At 35.7% G+C, this 25558-nt stretch overlaps 1 protein-coding gene across 8 annotated transcripts in view; it reads right to left on the bottom strand.

Annotated features, from left to right (window-relative positions):
* The window catches only part of PCNX1 (pecanex 1), a gene marked incomplete at its 5' end in the record, with an annotated part of 89637 nt that overhangs the window by 25484 nt on the left and 38595 nt on the right, over positions 1-25558 (bottom strand). For 4 of the 8 annotated variants that reach the window (XM_083864265.1, XM_083864266.1, XM_083864270.1 and 1 more), the window contains 13 exons: positions 523-664; positions 2163-2313; positions 3852-3944; positions 5740-5845; positions 7495-7604; positions 8906-8997; positions 9471-9581; positions 13061-13232; positions 14277-14309; positions 15060-15213; positions 16255-16472; positions 18600-18657; positions 20335-20425. In XM_083864265.1, the coding sequence (XP_083720391.1) occupies positions 523-664; positions 2163-2313; positions 3852-3944; positions 5740-5845; positions 7495-7604; positions 8906-8997; positions 9471-9581; positions 13061-13232; positions 14277-14309; positions 15060-15213; positions 16255-16472; positions 18600-18657; positions 20335-20425 (1531 nt within the window). The remainder of the gene's footprint in view (positions 1-522; positions 665-2162; positions 2314-3851; positions 3945-5739; positions 5846-7494; positions 7605-8905; positions 8998-9470; positions 9582-13060; positions 13233-14276; positions 14310-15059; positions 15214-16254; positions 16473-18599; positions 18658-20334; positions 20426-25558) is intronic. The other 4 variants (XM_083864267.1, XM_083864271.1, XM_083864268.1 and 1 more) reach the window with 3 other exon arrangements.

Raw genomic sequence — 25558 nt, 5'->3', positions numbered from 1 at the left:
CTCAATTTAAGAAGCAGTGTGCAATTTCATCTGGATATGGATTATACTCAGGGGCTAGGAAGCCTGGGGAATTCCTTGATCAGAGAAGAAAGCTACAGAGGGGCAGCACACTGGCACACCAACTCAGGGAACCAGGCTGAAATTTACACCTGATAAAATACCAGAACATATCAACATTATCTTGAACTAGCCATGTAGATAATCATATTATAGACTCTGTAGTTCAACAAGCAAACTCATCACACTACTAGGTAATTCCACAACATGTCATCTTCACAGTATATGCTACGAGTCAAATGATCTATCTTTGCAGGAGTGTCTAGTTTAACAGTGCAATACTCCAATCAGTTGAACTCAGCTTTATACAACCTTTCAAATAAAGAAAAGCTTGATTTATTCCTTGTCTTACTCCTAAGACAAGCCATTAAGGTGTTCTGTCTTCCCATTGATGCCAGAAGTCACTATTTTACTTTCCACCACAGCAGACATACTCAAGATTACTTAATAGCCTTTTATACTTACTCAGTATCCAGTTTCTTTGGACTAGCAATATTCTTAGCGCTGCTACTGAGCTCATTGAGGACTATCAGTGGATAGATAACATTCTTCTCTACAAAAAGGAGCCAAATGTGAAGTTTCTCAAACCACATAACATGTGCAGCATCTGTCAGGATGTATTAAAAAGAAGAAATCAGATGGCACTGTCAAATCAAAAATCTCTGGTTACAAAATAAAGATTCTTTATCCAATTAATTTGGATTAACCATTTTCTCACAATGGATATTTGTAGTTGTATTTAGCCAAAATAAAGGGGAGCTCCTGTCCAGCCCCAGTAGAGTTTTTGCACTATTCACACAAGAGCAGAACAGTTTGCAAGCTACTTGCGTACTGTACACAGAAGTAAACAAACTGAATTCCACCTCTTCAATAATCTCAACATTACTATTGATGAAGCTGTTTGAAATGATGCATTTTATCTCACACCAAAGGGTGTTTTTCAATCCTACTCAATCTGAAAGACTCCTGTTTACAACTCCACAATACAGAAGAGCCTATGTAACGTACCAACACAAATGTCTTTCACTTCAGCAACTTCTTTTAAACTTCTACAAGAACTGTAAGGTATGTTTCAAATGAATGCAAATTAAAATAAAAAGATTTATTCTACAATATAGGCTAGAAAATTTAATGTCAAAAGTTATGGTAAACATTGATGCACACATAAAGGGCACCAATTGTAGCTTTTCTAGTTTTACAGACTGTATGCCTTTAATTGAGGCATACAGTTGCACTTTTCACTTCTTGCAGATTAAGTATGACATCATACTACAACTGCTATTCATATTTATCCATCTTTACATGCAATCACTGGGAAAAAAAATCCCACAAGTTAGACATCAATGAAAAGACCACACTGAATGACTGCTACGAAGGTAGAAAGTTTGCAAATCAGTTCTGGCAGTTTAGATAGAATTGCTTAAGTCTGCTGTTAACAATAAAAACATTCCAACAGTGAAGTCTTCACAATCTACCACAATATTTATCCTCTCTGGGAAACTGATAAGCAGCATAACTTCATCTTTCCTACATTTCTGGGGGAAGACTCCAGGAAAACATAGGCTTCACCACAAGCTGCAAGCACATATCTATGCAGATCAAGTTGTAAGACCAGTCCTTTGGTGTCTTCCATCCATCAGTTGACCACTTGCAGTATTTTCTATCATTAAACATGTCAATAATACTATTAAAAAACCAAATCATTGCCAGGATGAAGTCTCCACCAGCCTTCACCATACCTAATCCTCTAAAACATCTGAAAACACGCTATGTTGAAGAATACAGAGTGAAACACGCTGGATCTTTATGGAAAATTCTTGAAGCAATCATAAACACAAACTTTACCACTTCAGCTTTTGAAGACTATGTTTTAATGGAACTGCTCTTAGATAACGTTAACACTTGTATTAGCACCGTCAGTTAAGAGATACACAAAATGTCACGGAATCAAAGCATGAGGAACTGAGAAACTAATACACTTATAGATGAGATATAAGGAAATCCTCCAGTGGTGAGAATAGTAAAGAGATTAAGTATATCAATAGGTAACATAAGTTGGTCAGCAACTACAGCAAGTTCAAGAAAGTGTCAGAAACAGTACTTACTCCGGACTTCAAACTGATGGTATTCCTTTGTTTTCAGCAGTGGGTGAGAAAAGCAATGCCAAGGAAGCTGCTTTCGGAGTTGAGGCAGAACATAATGGGTCACAAAGCCTACCGTACCCACCAATGCATAGAGAACATAACTTAAAATAGGCTAAAAAGAAGAATTGAAGAAATTAGGATTTGTGTTTCATAAATGAAATAAAATATTACTTTGCTAATGTATTTTTCAGCATACGGGCAGGTGCTCCTGCAATCCTAATGTATTTCTTCATGAGAAACTGTATTACCAATTTTAAGATAAAATAAAAAAACCTGTGAGAAAAAAAAACAGAAAAAAACCCCTTTGCATCTAACAAATTTTCACTAAGTTGAAATGTACTTTGAAGTAAAAATAGCACACCAATCTTCTTTCACAGTCCACTGCTTCTGACCCATATGCATGTCATTTTATAAAAGTATTCTTCTCTAAAGGCTGAACCCAATTTACATTTCCATCTGCTGTATTAAAGGAGGTATAAGCATAAGCAAAAACAAATCATTAATTTCACATTCACTTGGGAAGGTAAGAAGTCTCCCAGAAGACCAATCCCTTGCACAAAAGTCACGAAATACTGCAAAATTAACATGGGATGATGGCCAGATTTCACAATAATGCTTTCCATACATTAAAATTTTCTCTCAATTTCTATATATGTCTAGATAATTGCAAAACTGGGATTGCATTATCTTGTCATAAGCTCTTTGTGAATTCCATGAAATATACAACTGGTGAAGAGCACAAAGCCAAATCTCTCAAACGTGAGGGAAAGCACCAGTCAGGTGGAGTGCTAAACTCCAGACATACAATAATAGAAGGGATGTTTTCCTCAGAAAACACAAATACATGTGCATAAGTAATGCACTTCAGGTGAAGACATGAAGTTACCTAAATATATATGCTTTTTAAAATTAGTTACTTACATTAACTTTAGGCAGCAACAGGAAGGTAAAATCCTTCTAAAATATGTGCCAGAAATTTTTGTTTGCCTTACATAAGGCTATTCATAAGCTAGTCAGTGGTTCCATAACAAGAATACCAAAATAAGAAACTCAGTAATTGCAGCTCTGGAGGGACATGCTTTACTTAAGTTCAAGCACAGGATCTAGTCCTGTGCCATTATCATCAGGAGTCACATACAGACATTAAAAGTATCCAAAGCAGTAACACTAACCAGACATACAGGTCAAAAATTTGAAACTTTGAGGTCCTGTAAATAATCATTCCAGTAAAAGGGGTACTGCCCTATACTGTAGTTTACAAAGAGCCATGACAGCACGGAACTGCTCAGATTCAGCTCCTCAAACTTTAAACAGTAAACATTTTAAAATTTTTTTTTAAAGTTTCATTTTTCCTTATCTCAAAATAATCCTGACACTATTTAATTGAGACAGATGACTCAAAAGAGAGTGTTTTCTGTTGGAGGCTAAAATAAAAGTCTGGAACATAAAAAGGAAATAGGAAAGAGCTAAGGAAAATGATCTTTTGAGCACATAAAAGTGAACACTTTCAGTCATGTACTTGTCATGTTACATGCCTAAAGACCATCTAAAATTAGCCAGAAGACTCAGTGAACTACCAGAATACACTTTATATAACACCAGAGCATTCACATACAGAAGGCAAATTGAAGACATGAAGTAACATCTTACCTGTAAAACTGTAAATACTGTGCTGACATGAATTGCAAAATAGAGGACACCAATGACTATACATACAATCAGGTCAGACTGCAATCGTTCACTCTGCAGAGTCAAAATAAAATAATTTTAGAAAATACCAGCTTTGGTTGACTTTTAGAATCATTAAAGGTGGAAAATACCCACAACATAGAGTCCAACCTTTCAATACCTCCTTAATACACAAATGCAGTAACACTGAAACTAATTAAAGATTTTTTAATTATGCCAGTGTTAACTACTTTCACTGTAGTTATTAGAAATTTCACAAGATAAATCTTACAGCTAAGAGCATCAGTTCAACTGAAGTGAAAGGGAAAAATGCATACTTATAGTGGGACAGGACAAGTCAATATAGCAAATATATTCTCTAATCCTGGACTGTGAGATGATGTAAAGATCCCCTTGAAGCACTGATGAAAGTACTGGAAGGGACAATTGAAGTTCCCCTTTATGTTCTAAGCATTGTTTAAACTACTGGGCAATTAAGAGCTCTGGAAGAGTGCTGCCTGGGCAGAGCTACCAACCAGGTGCAACAACGAGGCTCTTTAACCCTTTTCTGCTTTCTTTGCAGAAGGGTAAAGATAACTTTGGAATGACCCCGAGGAACGAGTGTGGATTTTCCATTACTCCTAAAAAATTAAAAACAAGCCGCTGATAAGGGGCAACACTCGCTCCCAAAGGCGTAATGCCAGACTCAGCCACAAGGGGGCAATACGTGCTTAGGGCCGTTGCAACTCGAAGCCTGAAGTTAAGACTTGTTCTCACACTCTGTAAAAACAGCATCAATATTTACAGCCCAGAAAATCATTAAAGGATTATCTGATACAAAATCGGCCAAATAATTACACACAGCAATTACTCCTGCAAGCATTAACTTCTTGGGCAATAACTCACTTTTTTTAAAATCAGTTGTCCTGAGTTTAAAAACCACTGTAAGAAAAACTATCAAAATCCTCAGCTCCTCTGTCCCCTTGGAAACTATCACCAGTTTGAGAGCTAAAGAGGAGCTTGCAGCTCCTATGGTCACTCTCTCCTGCTAAATGTCAGAAGAATTGCAGTTTCTCTGCTCTAAATATTTATTTGCAGTTTCCACACACTGTATCTCATCATGCTTGTAACTGCTGTATTATGAAAAACCCAGCCATACAGGTCAACCTACAGCTGAGCTAAATGAATATCCAACCTTCTTTTGTACAAGCTAAACATACTAAGCTTCTTAAGTCTCTTACTTATTGCTACATTGTGTGAAAAAGAATAATGTTTAAATATTACTACTTCCATAAATATTTAGAGTGAATTTGTACTAAAAAAATCACAGTAGTGTTTAAGTAAATGGAACAGGTTACGTGTTTCCAATAGAAAACAAACAACAGAATAACTTAGACCACCCAAACAAACCACAAACAGCTCCAAAATACTTTCCCCATCATTTTTATTTTCCATTTCTGGAACAGCAAGCACAAAGCTCTTCCTCACAATTATTAGAAATACTGAGTTAATATAGTTTTGCCACCATTAACCCTTTCCCACTAACTTCTGCACAAAAGCAAGCATCATCCTGTAATTATCCATGAGCTAAAAGAAGATCCTCAGTGATATTTCACTGATCTCACACCAGGGAATTCCACCTCCCTGCTTTCAAGTAACTTAAAATTGCAGTATCAGCACTACACTCCAGGTGTAGCACATGAGTTCAGCTGCAGATTGAAAGGAAATGTTGTGATATCCATTCCAACTAGAACCACGCTAAGTGACAAGTGTGAGCTAAGCAAGATCCAGACAAATGCTATATAAACTAACATAAAGCAAATGCTTAAATGGAATTTAAAAAAATACAATCATTAAAAAGCCTACTTACTACAGAATTTCTAAGCTTCTCAGGTAAAGGATCTTTTACTTCAGACAGAGGATCCTCAGGGTTTTTGTCTTCAGAATTAGGAAAAAATTTTGATTGCACTAAAGAGCTAAAAAGAAAGAAAAACATCCCACTGAAAAGCATGCATTGTTTTATAATAATAAAGTCAGAAGTTTTATTACATATTGATCACAAAAAGTTAACTTTGGCACATCAGCACTTTCACATAGCTGAGAAAATTTACAGAGATCTCAACTTTATAGAAGAATTAGTTCTCTGTTGTACAGAACACAACTATAAAGAGCAGCAGCCAGATGTTCAAACTGCAGTTTCTCTAGTAGCAACACAGGTAACTGAACAAAAACTGAATTTTAAGTGAAATTTAGCAATTAGGAAACAAAACTCCAATTCATAAATAACTGAACAGAAACCTGAAAATTTTAGAAGTGGTCTATTTTTCAATCTGATTTTAAAAAACCATGAATTCTTTGGTTTAATTCAATAGCAACAACAAAATAAATCTATTCTAGTCTGATTAATTAATGAATTAGTCAGACTGGCCAAACTTTGAAATTCTTAGGAAGCCTTGCTGATCCTAAAGCCCTAAAACCTTACACTTGAGCTTTTAGAAGCCCACATGCAATGTTACGAGCCATAACCAGTTGTCTGGCAATCTCTCAGTGTGACTTTTTTTTCAACACTATACATAGTACAGAAATATAATTTCATTTTATGGACAGGAAGATCACTACAGAACAAGCCCTAGATCTTCAAAGGAAATTACATATTGCAATGTATTACAATGCTTAACTGTGCCACATCTGGCTAAACAGGTAAAATTGCAGGTTAAACATGAACATTCAGGCTTTAGTTTTTGGAAAGAACAAAAGAACAAGTATCTAGGGAAAAGGACCTCATCAACTGAACTGAGAGTAATTGGACAAGGTTTAGTGGTCAACCCAAAGAAAGATAAGGAATTTCCTCTGATGTAAACACTCATGAATCATTAATTTTGTTGTTCACAGTGGAGGTCCTTCACTATCTACCCCAGGCCACTGTTTATCAAATTCATCTAACATAATGGCTACATTTAAATCCAAGTTCAAGCTCTGCCTAACCTAGGTATGTGGTTGAGCTTTTATCGGCTATTCTGAAGGAGGTGCTTCTCCTACTGGAACTATTTTGTTTTACATGTATCATTATTAACTGAATCCAACATCCTCAGCATCAGATCTCTACTCCAACTCAGAATAAAATGAGTATCTGTTTTCTCCATGCTAGATTGGAATATTGATCACCAAGAAAGATCTTTATAATTTAGCATAATTATTTGAACAAGTGCTTGGAGCACACATTCAATATAAGAATACATCAACAAATGAAGTGTTAAAGTCCCCCTGTGGATTTCAGCTTAAACCAGTGCACTGAGCACCTCCTTAAACACAGAAAGGGTACATGTTATTCCCAAGAAACCCACCAGCAGAAAGGTGGCACCTGACTGACATTTTGGAGAACATCTGCAGGCAGTTTAATCTGATTTTGCCATGTAAGTGGATTTACCAGAAGCCACAAAACAGGTCACTGTTAGAGAAGGAACTAGATGCAAAATGTGAGAATTTTTAGCTAACCAGGAATACACTATTTTTGATTAATGCTGGTGAGTACAAGGTCAAACAGTACTACCTAGTAACATGATACATAGCTTTTCCTTGCAACTTGCATCTTCATTTGGGAAGAGATACAAACTGAGTCACTTACAAAAGTACAGAAGGGTCACTGCTTTGTCTGCTGAGATGATACGATATTGCCACTAACAAACCACAAAATATGGAGAAGAGAACTGGAATATGCTGCCCATCCCAGGAATCCTGGAGATAGAAACAAAATGTTAATATAAAGGAGAAAGTACACACCACTTACCTGATATACAAGAATTATGCATATCACAGAGAATGGAGAAATTAACTACAATTCTAGAAAAATAAGCAAGGGTACTTTGTACAAAAATACTGTTTCACCTTTACCTTTGTCTAACTATAGATCAGAAAGTCTAATACAGTGCACATCCCTCAAGCCTAAACCATCTTAATCATTAAACAGTCATCATTTCTCATAACCCTTATGAAGCATTTCCTGCATTCCTCGAGAACACAGGCTCTTAAGAGCTGTAGTCACTTCTTAATTTTGAACATTATATGTATTTGGACTCAAGATTCATTTTTTCTCATGCGCTGAATGCAGACTAAACAGTGGCTTTATTTGTATTTCCTGGTCTGTACTGGATCTGCAAAGATGAAACAGTTACTCTTTGCTAAAGCTTGTTTGTCTTAAATGGATGTGTTTACAAAAGGCTAATGAGACAAGTGTACAAATTCACAGAAAGCTAATGATGTCCTGCAGGTGATAGCATCCTGGGAGTAACTCCTCTAGGAACTTTCTACTCTGTGATAAAAGAGAAAAACCTTTCAACTCTGAGATGGACTCACACATGCTACAATTCATTGTAAACTGAGTCTATCTGATTATTGACACACACCTGAAATGAATGAACAGAACCAGCATCACACTCAATACTGTTTTCAAACAACATTTCAAGCAAGGAAAACAGGGAGTGCGTGTGTGTGTGTGTGTGGGGGGGGGGGGTGTCCCTTTGCCAGCTAACTCTAACTCTCCCCTTCAGATAGGCACACATCTTCACTTTGACACTACAAACTATTTCTTGGTTTCTTCTCAGTAAATATTAATCAGAAGATACTATTTCACTTTTGCAGCACCAGAAAAAAATACCTACATGAGCCATTTTGAGAGGTTAACACACAAGTAGATGCAGACTCTGCTAGAAACAGGTCACTTGTGTGATATTTTCAAGAAGTGATGTAGAATGGTAATGTAGATGATAAATGTCATGTGTTTTCAACCAAAAAAAAAAGAGCCTGTTAGAACAGGCACAAATCACACACCTTTCAAGAGCAAAAAAAGCTGCTTTGTTCTTGCATTGCATCTCCTCTACTGACATCACAGCTCAGAGAGTATGAAACCCTAATAAATCAAACTAGTATTTCTATTCAGTATTTCTATTTTAGTTGCATACTTTAGTTACTTATTACAGAAGGAAGCAGAGAACAAACCCCAAAACATTAATGCTTACTGTGCATAAAATTTTTCTCACCTTCAGGGCACCATAGCACAGTCCATACAACAATGCTACTGCCACAATACTACAGATAAAACTGTAAAGTGCTGCAAGCAGGCTTGTGGTAGCTGAAGATCATAGAAATGAAAAGAAAAAAATACATTGTTATATTCTTAAGTGAGAATACAAAATTCTTCAGTTTAAAGTATCAGCCCCCTAGTTTCCTCTGATGTAAAAAAAAAAAAAGAAGACAATTCAAACCAGAGTAGCTATGTGTATTTTCCCCTACAAGTGATTTTTATCAAGAGGATTTTATCAAGTGGCTTTTTTAATTTCCTTAGTTATTAAACAGCTTTACCATGGGAATAATTACCTGCAATAGAAACCAGTTGAGAAATAAAGTGACAGACTTAGTAGGACGGTAATTCTATTTCTCAATAATCAATCAGAAGACTTTTAGGCTTTTAAAAAATACAATGAAATATTCTGTTTAGATGATAGGAATAAAAATAGTGTAACCACTAATTTTTTTAACTAACATACTGTTCTTGGCTGCTCCACATCTCATACTTTTGCCACTGACACAAAACACAACACTCACCATTGCCACCAAAGACATGAATGTCCAGCTGTTCACAGAGATACATCACAAATGTATTCACCTGAGGCAGGAGACCAATGAAGAATACTATAGGGAAACATAGTGTAAACACTACAGAGAAAAAAAAAAAAAGAGTTGAAAAAGTGGTGAATATGAGCACAGTAAGATATTTTTCAGTTTAAGTTCTAGGGTATCACACACCCCATTTTAACTCAGCATCACTTAAGTATTTCTATTATAAATTTCTAAGGAAAATATACATTATGTAAAGTTCTAGTTCAATGACTCAGTACTGATTGTATGCAGAGGTCATACAAATCAATAGTACTTTCCTTTTAATTGCTGTAGACATGGACACAGGTCAATTCAGACTTTCCATTTTTATTTAGCAAAGATCAGCAAGGAGTGTTTACAGATTAGACTTGTAAGTTTTCACTCACTGTAAGTGAGGCTTATCCAAGCCAAAGTGCCTGTCTGGAGTTCCAGGAGCAACCTAACAGCAGCCACTCTGATGTAAGGGAGGCCAAGCACTCCACCTGTGGGTTTTCTGCTACTAATAACATCTGACAATTTTAGTCATTTTCCCGCACCACTTCTGAAAGTTCTAATCCTAAATGACTGGGTTTTCTGGTTGGGTTTTTTTTACAAGAACAGACAACTGTATGAATCATGAAAACATCTGCAAATTACAGGATTTCAGAATGTAAAGATAAATGAATGCTGCCTAATTTCAATACAGAAAATGGTATGTCTCAACCTGTATATATCATTTACTTTCCATCTTAAAGAATAAAAGATGCAGAAATAATCTTCTAGACATGTTCAGGTATGGTAGCTCAGATCTAATTCACACGCAGCAGTATATTGTAAGTTCTAAGTTCTGAAGGATCAAATAACAAAAATAACCCTAGCAAATAAAATCTGGCAGTTTAGGGAGGATTGTTTTATCATCTTATTGACTTGTAGCTTCAGTGTCCAAAAGAAGAAACAGACTTTAATGTATCTTGTAAAGCACCACAAGTCTCAAATTTAATTTTCTAATTTTATATGCACAGAACGGTTGGATACTGAAGGACATCACATTAGAAATATCTACAATGAGATAATGAGAATCTGATTTTTTCCCCCTACTCCCTAGTAATGCTAAAAAACAAAATAATTTAAAAACATGCAGGTTGCAAGCCTGCGCAAAACATTGAATTCTGAATTTTTTACTGACACTAATTGGAAAATATAAGACTACAGACCAGCTCTTCAATACCTAAAGAGAATACTTTTTCAAAATTCTCAAGTCAAATCTCTATGTCAAGTTGTTACTCAAGGAAGCCCACACAGAAGGCAAATACAGTGTTTGTCACTCATAGACTATAAAGTTGTTTCCCAAAAGTCTGTAAATCAAACTATCTTGGGCCCATTGGAAAAAAAAATACTACACAGCTCTGGGAATACACAATTTTTAAAGAGCAGTCCAGCAAAAAAACAATATTTATGATGCTTTTACAGTCTGTAACATCATTATTTCCTAACAGTGACCAACTAGGTGAAAAGATAAAATAAATGTTATAAATGTGGAGTAGATTTAGAGCAATTGATCAAGTGCAATAGGTGGGACACAAAATAAAGTGTTATGCTCTGTTGGCAAGGAGACAACATTTACACTATCTAAGCACAAACTCTGTTTTGCCCTGCACCTGTGTTCTTCTAGTACCTTTGCCTGGGAACGGGGGAAAAAAGGCAGCTGAGATTTTTACCTAACCAAGTATGTTTGCTAGCAGCCAGCCTGGTCTGCACTACACACAAAGCTTTTTGAAACACTGCTTCAGCAACATTAAGAGTTGCTCCAAGGGCAAGGGTATCACATGGGAAGGTGGGGTGGCCGGAGCAGTGCAGGTTGGTGGGGCTTTTTTTGTTTGTTTCGTTTGGTGTTTTATCATTTTTGCTTTTGTGGTTTTGTTTTGGGTTATTTTATTATTGGGGGGGTGTTTTGGTTTTTTTAAGTAGAGTAAGTTGTTCTGGTAATCTGACTTTTTAATTGGAAGAACTGCTACAAAATATAAACCACATATGCTGCTGCAAGATTCCTCAGAAGAACAGTAAAACGTAAGGATCAAAACCCTCTTAGAACTCTTGAACTAAGTAGTTTTAAAAGCTAATCCCAAGATGGACATGGCCTGGTGAAAATGCCACCACATCTTTTAAAAGTCACTCTTCAGTACTTTTAAAAAGTACCTCACTCCCACAGTGAGCTACACACACCACCTATATGTACATTTACGTATTATCTTATGGGGATATGGGTATACCTTATGGCAATGACTCCACATGGTAGAAAAGGGAAGAAAACACTTCCAAAACTGACAGCATTATAAAGAGAAATGAAGCTAGTTCTCTAGTGTAAATGAGTCAAAAGTATCTTCTATCTTCTTTTTTTATTACTCATACAGAATCAAGTATGCCAGCACATGAAGAGAACCAAAGAATTTGCCCAAAAAGCACCTTTGAAAATATCTGGGCAATTTCTGTTCATAAATATGCAGCTTAGACGTTTTCCCTCTGGGCATTTAAATTTAATACAGAATTATTAGCAGAAAGTTGAAGGGGGAAGCAAAATGAGGCATAAAATACAGCATATTCCTAAAATCAAGTAATAAAAACTAATACCCAAAATGCTTGAGTCAGTAGATCTTATTAATCAATTAAAAATTTTTAAAAGCCACACTGAAACCAACTTTTCATTTTTCTTGGACGTAAAACAGTCTGGGGGCATGCAGACATAACACTTAACTGCTGGAGTCTCTCACATACAGGTATTTTGACATAACTGAAGAGCAACAGCATGCAGTTTAGATGAATTCTTACATTTGTTTTTACCCCTTCCAAAGCAGTGATCCACAGAAGATCACTCAAATAACTTAGCTCCATTAAAGCTGCCATGGTAAGATGGTCTTCAAATGTTTGTCTCTCTCCTTTCCATGGGCTCTGTTTGAGACTACAGGGCTGTTATTATTTTAATAACAGGGGAAAGGACTGCTGTTTTGGAGTTTGTGTTGTTTGTTTTTTGCATTACGTTTAGGGAGGTTAATGGAGTTAAATGTCATCACTATTCTGAATGCACCATGCTGTTCAGAAAGCAATTGGGATCACCTCAAAATGGAAGTACAGCTCAAAAATTGTATTTTTGGTATTGCTGATAGGCCTGTTCTGAGAAGAGGCACATTATATAAGATTTAACCTGTGTATAATGTTTTTTAAAATTGTGTCTGTACTGTTCTGTCAAATTGCTAAATACCAAAAAACCTGAGTAGGTTCTCCTACACATTTGCCACAAGTCCCTCCAGAGAGTGCGAAAGGGTCCAAATCAAAATGTCTTTTTAACTAGTGAGCAGCTAAGTATAAGCAAAGGGTAGTGTATGCAGGTTCAAGTTAAATAAGAAAGTTAAAGCATAAGGGCTAACATATTGGATAATGAAAAATTTTAGTAGAGGGCATCTCTGCCACTTTTGACAGCAAAGCTACAGAAGGGGAGCATGTTCCCCTAAAGTTCTACCATTGTAAAGCAAACAATTCAAATCCATGAAAAAGCCACTCACCTATAACTAAGTCCCTGGCTGACAGCAGCAGCAATGGGTTGGTGAAAGCCATTCCGTACAACTTGAATCTTGTTGTAGATATGTTTCTGCTGCCATAATCCAACAGCCAAATCAGACCACAACACAAACAGAAATATACAGGCCTACTATAGGCTATGATACGATTGTGACCCTGTTTAAAAAGAAACCACAAAACCACCAACATTTGTAACTTTTTTTTTTTTAACATAAGTAACTTTTACTCTTCTACTACAGATAGCTTCAGAATGAAAACTAATCACTGGTCATCAACTAATATACTGTCACCTCACCATATCCTAAAACTTTCATAAAATCCTTAATGCATTGCCTTGCAGGGATACCAGTCTGCTTTTTGTGGTTTTGATATAACAAAGACATGACAGTTAGATTAAGTTAGACTAGGCGACATATAACCCTTAGTCTCAGCTATATTTTATGCCATGTTGCTTGCTGTACTAAAAGCTAGAGAAGCTCTGACTAGGCTTTATAAGCAGCTGAGAAAAAGGGATTAAAGTTTACTCAGATACTGCTTCTGCTGAAGGGGGGCAGGGGAGGCGCATAGAATCTCTATGGTGTTTATCAAAACACAACTTCTTACACAAAATTAATGACTTGCTGCAGAGGAATAATCCTTTTATATGTCTTATCTAGGACAAAGGTAATATTTTGTCTTGGCAAGCTAGTAGACACACAACAGAATATAAACATCTTGTGCAATACTAGAACATTAACATTTCCATGTTCAAACATTAATACTCACTAGAGCATTGCAAACTCAGCTTATTAGAGTGAAAAAATAAAGCAGTGTGCACATCAGGACAACTGAATGATCTACAAGACTAAAACAGAACATCAAAGCTGTGTCAGTTCATACCAGCAGAGCAAATTACAACACTAAGAATACTTCTCAGTATAATTGCTAAAATAATAAAGATTCATCAAAAAGCTTATGACATGGCTCCCTAGCAAAAGCTAGGCACCAAACAGGAGGACATGATTTGCTAAATATAAAGAGTACAGCAGGGGGGAAATAGTATCAGCTCCCTTCTCACACACTAAGACAACTACAAGCCTTCTGTGCCCTCTAAGAAGGGACATAAAGAGAAATGCCAGAAAAGTCAAATCAAAATTATCAATTCTCTGCAGGAGTTCTGCATCTGCAGGGTTAGAGCAGTGGCACATGCTCATGACTTACATGTCGAGGGGAAGAAGAATCTGGCTGAACGCTCTGAAACCAAAATGAAAAGAGGAAAGTTAGCCAATCTACAGATAAGGGTGTTTACCTCCTACACACACCTTCTTGGCTGAAGTTCTTTAAACAATATCTACAATTAATTTTACAGTTGTCAAGCCACATTACAGTCTTTAAATAGCACAATTCATAAATCTATGCCATAAAATCCATTTAAAGAGTATAAGTCTACAACCAAAATTCTAAAAAAATCTCCAACCTCCTTATTTTCAGGACTTTTACTGTTTTTCAACAGCATTAGCAACTTTAATTTTAAATTTAATTTCCATCTTGATAGTCAAATCATAAAAAATAACCAGTTGTTCTTAGATTACAACAAACCACCAAAAGTCTAACAAAATTGAATAATCTGATTAAAAATATGTTTAGATTTAATTGCCTCATATGAATGCTCTGAAGGGTAGACACTAAAAAAATTAAAACCCAAATCGATAAAACTTCAAGTTCAATTTGTAGTTGGTTTTCAAGGAGTAAGAACGTATGCCTCTTTATGAAACCAAAAACTGCATGAGATCAATAAATAAAATATTGTTTAACAAGCATATGTAGAACCATCTAGTGAACTGATATTGCATTTCCATCTATCAAATTTTCCATAAGGCCAAGCTTACTTCTTTCTTTATAAATTATAAGTATGCACATTTTCCCTTAAAGCTCTAACTAATCTACAACACCCAACTGGATTTATATCTATTGTTTGTACAAAGTAAAGAGAAATTAAAATACCTTCAACAGTGAGTACTGGCAACTGGCTATTACCAGGCAGAACTGGAAGACCCAAATATCCTTGAAAAAGCCCTCTATAAGAAGTACAGAGCCCAGAAATGCAACTAGAATAGCTAGGATGACAGCTAAAACGTTTTCAAGGATCTCACGATTCCTGTTTCAAAAGGAGAGAAAAAAAATTTAAAAAATGGAATTTAAAGGTAACTATGTCTAGAAAAAACTGCAAAAGAGAAGTTAGGGTCAAAAATTAACAAGGTTATGCTACTAGTAACAAAGTAGTTAAGAATAGATTTGAACTTCCATAGTCTACTAGCACACTGTCCTTCAGCAAAGCTAGGAGCTACCAGGATTTCAATGATAGCTGAAAGCAGTTAGTACCTTATGGAATTTTACTTCAAACTGCAGAAAATAACTTCGGCAAATAATTTTAGAAATAATTCAAAAGCACAGACTGCAATATAAATCTGTATTCACAGCCCATCCAAGATGATTATTAGCCTATGAAAAACAAGCATGATAATTTACCTGTGTATATAATCTGTCATTCATTACTTCCTAATGAAGAAACTAAAAATATTCTTGCTTGAGTAAGATATACCAAGTGAAATACAGATAATTCCCTATGATATTGGTAGTGCTTCAGAACAGAATTATGAGGATCCCTCCCTGGACAAAATCAGTACTATCTTGTTCATTTCAAGGAAGTTCATAACCAAAATATAAATACATATTCCAAAAGCTGGTAACTGAAGGATCACCTTAATTTTACTCCTCTAGGTAAATGTGGCAGGGACAAGTCATCACAGTATTAAACAAATCTTTGAAAAAATGTTTCGAAACAGCAGGCAAATTCTATTTACCAAAACACTAAGTGCATGCCAGGTTGTAGACCCCTTCAATTAATTTTTGGAGACGGCTATAATCTACCTTTAAAGATTGGCAACAAATCTTTCTATTTGATAATTCAAATATGTTACTGCCCTACTCAGGAAAAGTGAGGGTTGCTTTCCTTTTTTGATTGCTAGAAAAAAAAGAGGGGTAGCCTCCATTATTTTAGAAAACTACATTCAGTATTATTTTTTAATTTTCCAGAGTATGGTAATATAATTCTCTAAGGATAGTTTTATCTATATTACAGTTTAGTAACTTTTTTTATCTTTGCTTTCTGAGGTGCGGTAGCATACAAGGATCTCACCTATCAAACAAAGCCAGAAGAGTTAATCTATCAAAATTGATGCTAATCCAAAGTTTAGGCAGGATCCAAAAGCGATAGTACTGCTTGACTTTTTGAGCTGCTTCCTCTTGAGGTTGCATGTGGTCCTGAAGGTCAGGGCTCAGGTCAATATCTTGCTGCTCCAGCAGATCTGTATCCATTGTTAGCAGCCTGTTTAACCTGATCTGAGGAAGAGAAAGCTAAAACAAAGTTAGTATATAACAAAAGCTCATTTATATTGAACACTGTATTATACTGAAAATTGCTTTGAAGAAAACTGCTGGAACTCTTCAGTTTCACTTTTGAGGAATTACATGTTAAAGCACTGCCACACACAGGCTTCTACTTACTTTTTCTGTCCTTATCACAGCACATGAACAGGACTAGTAGCAGTAACAGTTTGCATACAACACAACTCTGGCATTTCAGTATATGCCTTATTTCAAATCAATGTGTCTTCCAAGTACATTATCCCATTTACTCAGAAAACTTCAAATTTAAAGACAAGTAAACTGATGCATGGACAGCATACATTACAAGAATAATCCAATTATTAATTTAAATAATGTACAACACGTTTCTTATAGTCAGCTAATCTGCATGCAAACCCATGCTGAATGGCTCTTTTTGCATGACAAAGCAACATACTCATGCACCAGCAGTCAAATTCAAACTCAGTGAATCCAGAATACACTCAAATGAACCAAAGAAAAAGCTCTGCCCTAAACAGTCAAGTACTCTTTTCAAATGACTATTACTTATTTTGCAGTTTGTTTAGAGTTCTCATGAAAATCACAGTAATACTAACAACAATGAAAGATATTTAAGGAGAGTATTCAATGCTAATAAGATACTATAGTACATGTTCATTGTCTAATCCAGTTTCTAAATTTCATTAACATGCCAAGAAGCATCTTGATGTACTGACCTTTATTCTTAGGCAGTATAATTGTTAAGATGTTCTTTAATGAAAAAGCTTCACAAATGTGTAAGGCAAAGAGTAAAATTTCAATACTCATGCCACCCTCAAGTGTCAAAACTAAAGGGCTTTTTTCCTACAATCATCTAAGTTTCATAATCAGTTTCTTGATTTATAAAATTTTTTTCATCACACCTTAAATCATCAGTGTACATACTATGCTTTCAGCCAGCTTTTCTATCCTAGAAAAATACTAATGAAAAAACAAGCAGAAACACTCCCTTTCTAAAGGCATTTCAAAAATACAAACCATACTATTTAAGGTAAGCTGTTTCAGAAAACAGGCCCTTTTTCACCATTTTTTAAAAACTTAGTTTCTTAAAAGGTAGAACCAGCATAACATTCATGGCACTAATAATAAATTGCAGTGGAAATTTCCATTTAGGCGCACTGGCTGAGTTTTTACCATCACAAATTTGCCTTAAAACAGAACCATTCCCTCCAACGGGACTACGCTGGCAAACCAAAAGCACAGAAGAGGTAATGCAGCCTCTTTTCTAAAGGCTACATGTTCAACGGGGACTGTGGAAAGCAAAACAAGTTCCTCTAGCAGACACCAAGTTTAAAAAGCACATTCTTGATCAAAAGCATGGTCAGGCAAATGTAGGTCTCTTGCTCCTCTGCCAAATCCTAAGGCTGTATTTCATTTTTCCTCTTGATTAGGTCATTAGGTACTTCAACAGCGTATTCCGTACTCTGCCAGCTTAATAATCATGACCATTTGCACTGTTTTCATAAACATATGACTTGAGAATTAAGAGTACAGGTATGTCTGGACTTGACAATAATACAAAAGCTTCAAGATTATAAAACTAGAGAATTATAAAGCTGTCTACAGTATGGAACGCTGTAAGCTTCTGCCTTGTTTTCCCAGTCACTCCTTGCACATAAATTTAAATTTTGCACAGCAGACTCCAATGACAGATTTCTAAATTCCTTTCACGGAAACTACTCAAGTGAAGTTTCTTTTGGTCAGAACACAGTATTTAGTCTTTCTGCTGCCTGCTAACCTCAGTAAGACACAGAAGGAAAACTGTCCAAATTGTACGCATTGTTTCTGGAAATTTTTACAAGGTATCTTAGAACATCCAATTTCTATGAGTGTTTTTAAATCACTAGGTTTTAGATCAGAGGAAACCAACTAACTTTTAAAGTGCTATACAAAAGGATTTGTATGTACATATGAAGACACTACAATACTAAATACTTTCTCTTCATTAATCCAGACAATTCTTTCATAAGAACAGAGTGCAGAATGTTAAACAGAACACAGAATGTTTAATGTGCTATAAAGTATGATAGTCTTCTGATTCTTCACATGCTTTCAAAATAAGAAAGAAAAACTTACAAGATCGTGTGGATAAAAGCGAACTGAGGTAGAACTCGATACATGAGAGTCCGTGTCACTATAAGAACAGGGAAAATACTTCAGATTATAAACTACATTTTATTTCAACAGGTCACTCTAATGTTCTAGCGTCCCAAATTAATTTTGATACTTCGTGAATTTTTTTCTAGATATCTTTAAGTTTCTCCTTCAGTCATTTATTATAAATGCAAGTAACCACTTAGTCACATGTATTGTGGTACATTCCACATCTACAGTAAGCTAAGAGACTCTCTAATCTTATCCTTAATACCGTTTTTTCAACACCCAGTCCCTAAACTGTCTAAAAAGAACTACAATGACAGTCATTATTCCACTTGAAAAAACAAAAATATTTAATAAGCTGTTAGCTACTGATTTGTAAACATACATCACATCTCTAAAGAAGTGCAGAGGCCGCTAGGTGTCCACATGCAGTTTCTCTTAATTCTATACTACTTTTATCAAGATCTCAAAACTGCCAAAAATAGTACATACATAGAACAAGTGAGCTACTTAAATTGCTTTTGCAAAACTCAACTTTATTTAAAGTTAAACCTCTGATAAGAAGAGCAAAATTACTTTGCAATTTCCATTCATTAGAGACGAAGAGAAATTTCTCTTACTGTATGAGAGTCCATATCCAACCATTGCTTTTTTCCCCAATTTTGGATAGCTTTTGGATGTTTGTATTCCATGTAAATCACATGGTTGTAAGACTTGTATCAAATTTATGCAACTTTCCTTCAGTTCCTTGCCTTAAGATAAAAACATTCTTTGTTATCAAATTTATTTCACTGAAACTCAAGTATTCTCTACAGCCAAGATCTGATTATCTGAAGTGGCCAGTTTGTTCCTTCCATTAGCACATACAACTTCAGAACAGCAGCCATTGGCAAAACCATTGCATCTAGAACATGCAAGCAACAGAGGTAGGGATTGGCAGCTTTGTGGAAGGAATGTAGAACTTTTTGTCAACGTTCAATTCTACAAAAGGCACTTGCATACTCTTATAAGGAAGATTCAATGTTTTATATTCATTACTCCACAATTCCAACAGCTATTCCACCTACAAGTGGTGGGAATTATAGCATTGAGCATGGCGCAATAGTTTCAGAGCAATTCTACACAGTGAGGTAGACTGGGGGCAGGTGGGAAGCCACAGGAGGTTTTGGGTTGCTTTTCTTTCTTCAGCCTCCTATCCCTTCAGAGAAAGAAGGGGCATCTTTCCAACAGCAGATGAATTTTCCAGAATGTAGCTGTCTATTTCAGCTGCAAATCAAATTTTAATCTCAGGTATGTTAACACTTCCATATACTGTCTGATGCCATCTATGAGCTTGGGAATAAATTTATCAGTTTACAATGGCTTCACAGCTGGAAGTTAAATAGCCATTATGGTCAACAGCCACCTACTTTCTCAAAAATACATTACATTCTTTAACAAAGACCTTCTATAAGCCAACAAAAAATGCATTTGTCTAGTTCTCAGTTCGGAAGTGTACTGCTTAAGCCAATAGTAGTCTTCATTTTCTGAGATAATATTTAACTTAATGTAATCTTTAAGTAAAATTACTTAGGTCGCAAAAGTAAAAGTATACAGTTAATATATTGTATTGATTTTTTTGGTAGTAGTCCCTACTAAATAACCTTTTAAAATTAAAATAAAATATTGTGTAAGACAAGAATCATCACTCTTGACTGGCCTTCACACACACCAGATGTTGGATGCTCTTCTTGCAGCTGGCTCAAAGTTCACAAGTGACATGTCGCAGCCCCCTGTCTCGTAGAGCGTAGAACTGAACTTACCTATTAAAGAAAAGGTCAAAAGCAGGTCAATATTTCCTCGTGTTTCATCCCATTGGCAGCTTCTATTCATTAACTTGCTACAGAGATCAATTCAGACATCTGAATTTACATCAGTGTAAAAATATAAAATGTGATTACACATGAATGTGTCACCAGTGCCGACATGAACTACACAGTTGTCTTTCATACCATTTTACGTAACATATATACTGTAACTGCAGTACTGAATTAAAGAGTTTGTATTTACAAGATGCCATCATTAACACAACAGAAGGACAATGTAAGCCTTTTTTTTTCCCTTAGAGAATAAACACATGAAAATTTTGCAGTGACCAGCTTCTTCAGTTTTTCCCATTCCCAACAGAACCATCGGTAAATCATTCATTATCAGCGTTTGAGAACATTTAGCTACAACAGAGATAACACCCAAATATCCTGAATAAAATCCTTTTGAGAAGCCTATATCTATTTGAAAAGAAACACAAATACTGAAAGAATTGGCATGCTTCATAAGTTAACCTAGGAAACTCAAAAAAGGAATGTGAGGCAGAGATTTATTCTAAAAGCTAGAAACAAATGCTTCAGTGTAAGAACAAAGAACTGCAAACTAATCTCTTAGACAAACCATTTGGACTTACTTCCAAAATACCTAATTTTAAAAAGTAGCCAAAGACTATAACTCAGATGATAAATTACCTTACTCACAATATGATGTTTTCACAGTACCCTCCTCCCAACATTGGCCTGATCAGAGAGATAATAATTTTCCCTGAAGGTCAGGCTCAATATATTTCAGCTCTGAATGCAGGGAATCTAATTTTGAAACTGATCTCATATGAAATGATCTGCCAACTTCTCCACCTCTTCTAGCTTAAAATCCTTCTTAAGTCATGATGCAAAACACGCAATATTCCAAGATCAGCTTATATAAACAAAAGAAAAAAAATCCCACTTTGGAGCAGGTGAAGAAAAACTGTATATGCGTCTCAGCTGTAGGTCTCACAGCTTTTCCTTCTGCTGATAGAAGATAACACGCAGTCCCCATAGAAATACCTAACAAGATTAGAGGGTCCAATCTTTCCCATTTCTGTGAGAACATAACTTGCTTCTAACACTATGGATTTTGATTGGATTTTTAACACAGTATAATCCTGTTCCAGCTTCTCTTCAAACCCACAGACAATTAAATTTGATTCAGAAGCATGTAAATCTTAGCAGGTTAAATCCCTCAAACTAGATGCTTAAAACTAGTGAAACGAAGGAAAAATACTGGTTTATTGAAAATATCTTCATAAAGCTTTCTCCCCTCAGAGGGAGCACTTCAGATGAACCAGGCAATCCCACAGCTGTGCTCAGAGGCACCACTGTGACAAATGAGTCCCCTACACAGCTCAGGAGGCACAAAGGGCGTGTGCCAGAGCTCAGTAACGCAGCAGCGCTCTCTTGATATTTGATTGCGTCTGCCACAGGGTTAAGTACAAAGCTCACTTGTTAGGACTTTTTCCTCAATGGATAACTTTTTAATGAAGTACTTTATCTTTTGGTTTTTCAATGCAGTGTGTAGTATACAGTTGATAATGAAGCTTAAAATTTAAACTAGTAAATAACATGGGGAATCTTCCCACAACTAATAAAGATCCCTGGCGGCAAAGATATATTTCTTAAGTGTGTCAATAAAAGTTTCAAGAGCAAACATGGAGATACTGCACAATACAAATACACTTCAGGTTCTATTCAGGACAAAAATGTGCACAAATTATTATGGAAAACTCTCCTGGGCAACCAGTCCTTTAAAAAAAAAAAAAGTTTGGGTTCTATCATGGTTTTTTTGCATTACTGAAGAGAGATCCTGGAAATTAAACCTCTTAATTTTTAACTTAATGAGATTCCAGTCACAGAAGTTAGAATATACTACTTGGACATATAACTTCACCTTCCCTTGGGCTGAGAAAATACATCAGATATTTATTTCAGAAGTTTACTGAACTATTACACTCATATCTGCAGTTCCCTGTCACCCAACTTATCTTTGAATCTACCAAAATTTACTGCATTTATATTGCTGCAGTAAGTACTGCACTGCTGCAAAAGGATATAACAAACCTGATTACCAGAGGTAGCAAACGAACAGAACACTTAATTCCTGTTGTTTATACACAAACTACAAAATGGACTCAGGATATGTCATGCTTGCAATTCACCCACCTATTCAAACAGGCTTCCTATTGAAAGTTAGCTCCCGGGCAAGCAAAGCACAGTTTTCTCATTAAAATAATCTTTTTCTGCACCCTTTTTTTTTGTTCTTCTTTTACTGTTTTTGATTTGGTTTTGCTGTGGTTGTTCTGTTGGAGTTTTTTGGTTGGTTGGTCTAAATAAAAAGATTTTTAAGAAAAGCCTCAACTCAGTAGAAAACTTGACAGGACTGTTCATTGCTGTTGATGACACAAACTCCAAAGTGATAATACATCTGAGCTCCAAAATCCTTAATAATTTTTAAACTCTGTGAGATAGGAAGAGCTTCCTCACAGTACACAAATTCTAACGAAGAACTTCAATACTCAAGATTCAATACATATGGATATACCTAGCATTTTTATTTACTCTAGTGACTCTCTCCTATTCCCATCTCCCACAACATTCTCTGTGGGATACTTAGAACAGCATCACATTGAATAAGCTTAAGAATGTATTTTCTCTTTCTAAAGTCTGTAGTTTTATCAAGTTGTGAACAAATGGGAGACTCCAAAGATTATGTTGCAAATCAAGAAAAATCATCAATAGCACATCTGCCCACTCAACATAAATGTCTGTAACTTCTCTGCACACAGACACACAAAAAAAGGAGACCTGTAAGTTCTCAGCAAATTAAAGTCACTCAAAAAATATTCTATTTGGACCAGGTTACAATAATAAACCAAGACACTGTGATACTCAAGCACACAAATGCAAAATACATCTTCATTCTGACATGGAGAGGAAAAGACAAATGTGTATTCTTTGAAGCAAGCTTCCTTGTTCCAAAAGACCAAAATATCTCATCATCACATCCAGAAATAGCCACATAACAGTTCCACACTATACAAATTCATATTCCCAGTTAAGGGCATCAACAGGCAACAGCAACAGGCTGATGAGCTTACACAGACAAAACCTGGAAGACTGAAGCAGCTCAGGATCTGGCTAAAATGGTGTTCTGATGGTCTCCTCGGCTAAGTTATCTTCAGTTTGCTTCCCAGTTTTACATCTAATAAATACTCCTTTTTTTCAAACCTCTCCGACAAGTTCACATGCAAAGGCTTACTGACATGTTGGAACTATGTCATCATTAGATCAAGACATATTTGTCTTCTGCTTCAGTCAGTATTTTTTAAATCCTAGTTAGCAAAACCAGTCATCAGAACTCGACAACTTGGTAGACTGCTAGGAGCTTTATTTCCAAAGGTCAATATTTTACCATTAGCTATGGTATAAAGACGTACATGTTCTCAGAACACTTTGAAGTAGTTTATTTTTTTGTTCCCATATGAAGTTGGTCAAAAGAGTAACTTATACCAAATTATAACTTAAAAAACAGTAACTTATTATACCAAATTCCAGACTACAACATGGATATTTTCCACAGGAATAATGGGAAGTGAATATTTATTTTCTACGTGAATCTTTGATCATGCTCCTGCATCCATCCCAAATAAATTACATATATTTAATTATCAAAAAGTACTGAGTAACTGCTTCTAAATTGCTTTTAATCATATAAGTAACCAGCATATAAGTTTATCTTTACATAAAAGTTTCAGTATCCAAAACCATTCAACTGCCTTGATAAATTAAAATGCCTAAATTTAAAAGATTATTGCTTGTTATATAAAAACAATACAACCAGAAGTCCACCATAACACTGTAATTGTCTTGTAAAGCTCTAGATGAGCAGTTCTCTTTAAGCACAAAAGCAATTTTTAAAAAATCATCTAGCCAAAGACAAGAATGTTATTTCTTCCCATCTTTAGACACTGGGCATCTGTTCTACTAATTCAGTACTTCGATTCCTAACTCCTTCACAAATTCTAATTTGAATTTAATCAACCTTCACTGCAAGGGCTGAAAAATCCCACTTACCTGTCTAAAAAATGAGATGTTAGCGAGAACAAAAAGCATCAGTACTGCCACACTCTGCTCTGAAAACTGTCATTCACTTAAGTAACGGCACATGTTTTGTTGCTTTTGAGATTTGTATTCTATCAATCCTGCCTAAAATCACAGCTTTTAGCTTGGCATCTTTCCTTTCCATCCCGCATTCCTTCTATGATTTCCTTCATGTTTAATGCTCCACATCAAGCTCCTTTTCCACCTTCAAGTTCCTCTCCCTCAACCTTCCAACAGTATAACTGATAAAAATCTTCCTGCTTTGAACCTGGAAGACCAAAGATAATGCCTCAAAGCTTCTCTTGCCTTACTCTCAAGGGCAATGCCAAGTTAAAGATAACTGTATCATCACCAGTGGGTGTGAGACAGGTATATTACAGTGAAGCTCATCCTAGGTAAAATAAGCCACTAGAACCAAATTAACAAGACAAGAAACTTTAAAGCAAACAAAAACTGTGTGTCTTGTTAAGTGCTGCAGCTTAACATCAACATGAATAGAAAAAAATGCAGAAACAGATAGTGCACTCGTAAAGGAAAAGATGAGCACTATATGTGAGGGCTTTTAAAGCAAATTAATATGTGCCCTGCTTGCCTTTCCAAGAGGATTTGGGTTAAGCAACTCTTACATGCACTGTATAAAGATATATAACCCCATCTATGTTTGTCACTGGTATTTCCAGTTGGTGTAAACCAAGTTTTGCTTCCATATATTTCCCTAGCCACTAATTTTTATTTTTTTTTCCCCATGGGCAGTTACAATGATTTGCACAGTGACAAAGAACTGGTCATACCTCCTTCATTGCTTTAATTTTTACTCTGATGCTGATCAAAGAAAAAAACTACCACCTTCTCCCAACCCAATCCACAGACAATCAAAAGTAACACGGCTATCTTTCACTGTAAGATATCTTGGGATAACATAGCAAAACTAAGAGCATTAGACTCAATGGAAAGAGAAAAATAATGTTTCTTCATCCCTGACTGAGGGTT

Source organism: Zosterops lateralis, assembly GCF_965231275.1.
Source record: "Zosterops lateralis genome assembly, chromosome: 6".
NCBI classification, from domain to species: Eukaryota; Metazoa; Chordata; class Aves; order Passeriformes; family Zosteropidae; genus Zosterops; species Zosterops lateralis.
Note: the sequence above shows the minus strand (reverse complement) of the source record. Positions and strands in the feature narration are given on the sequence as shown.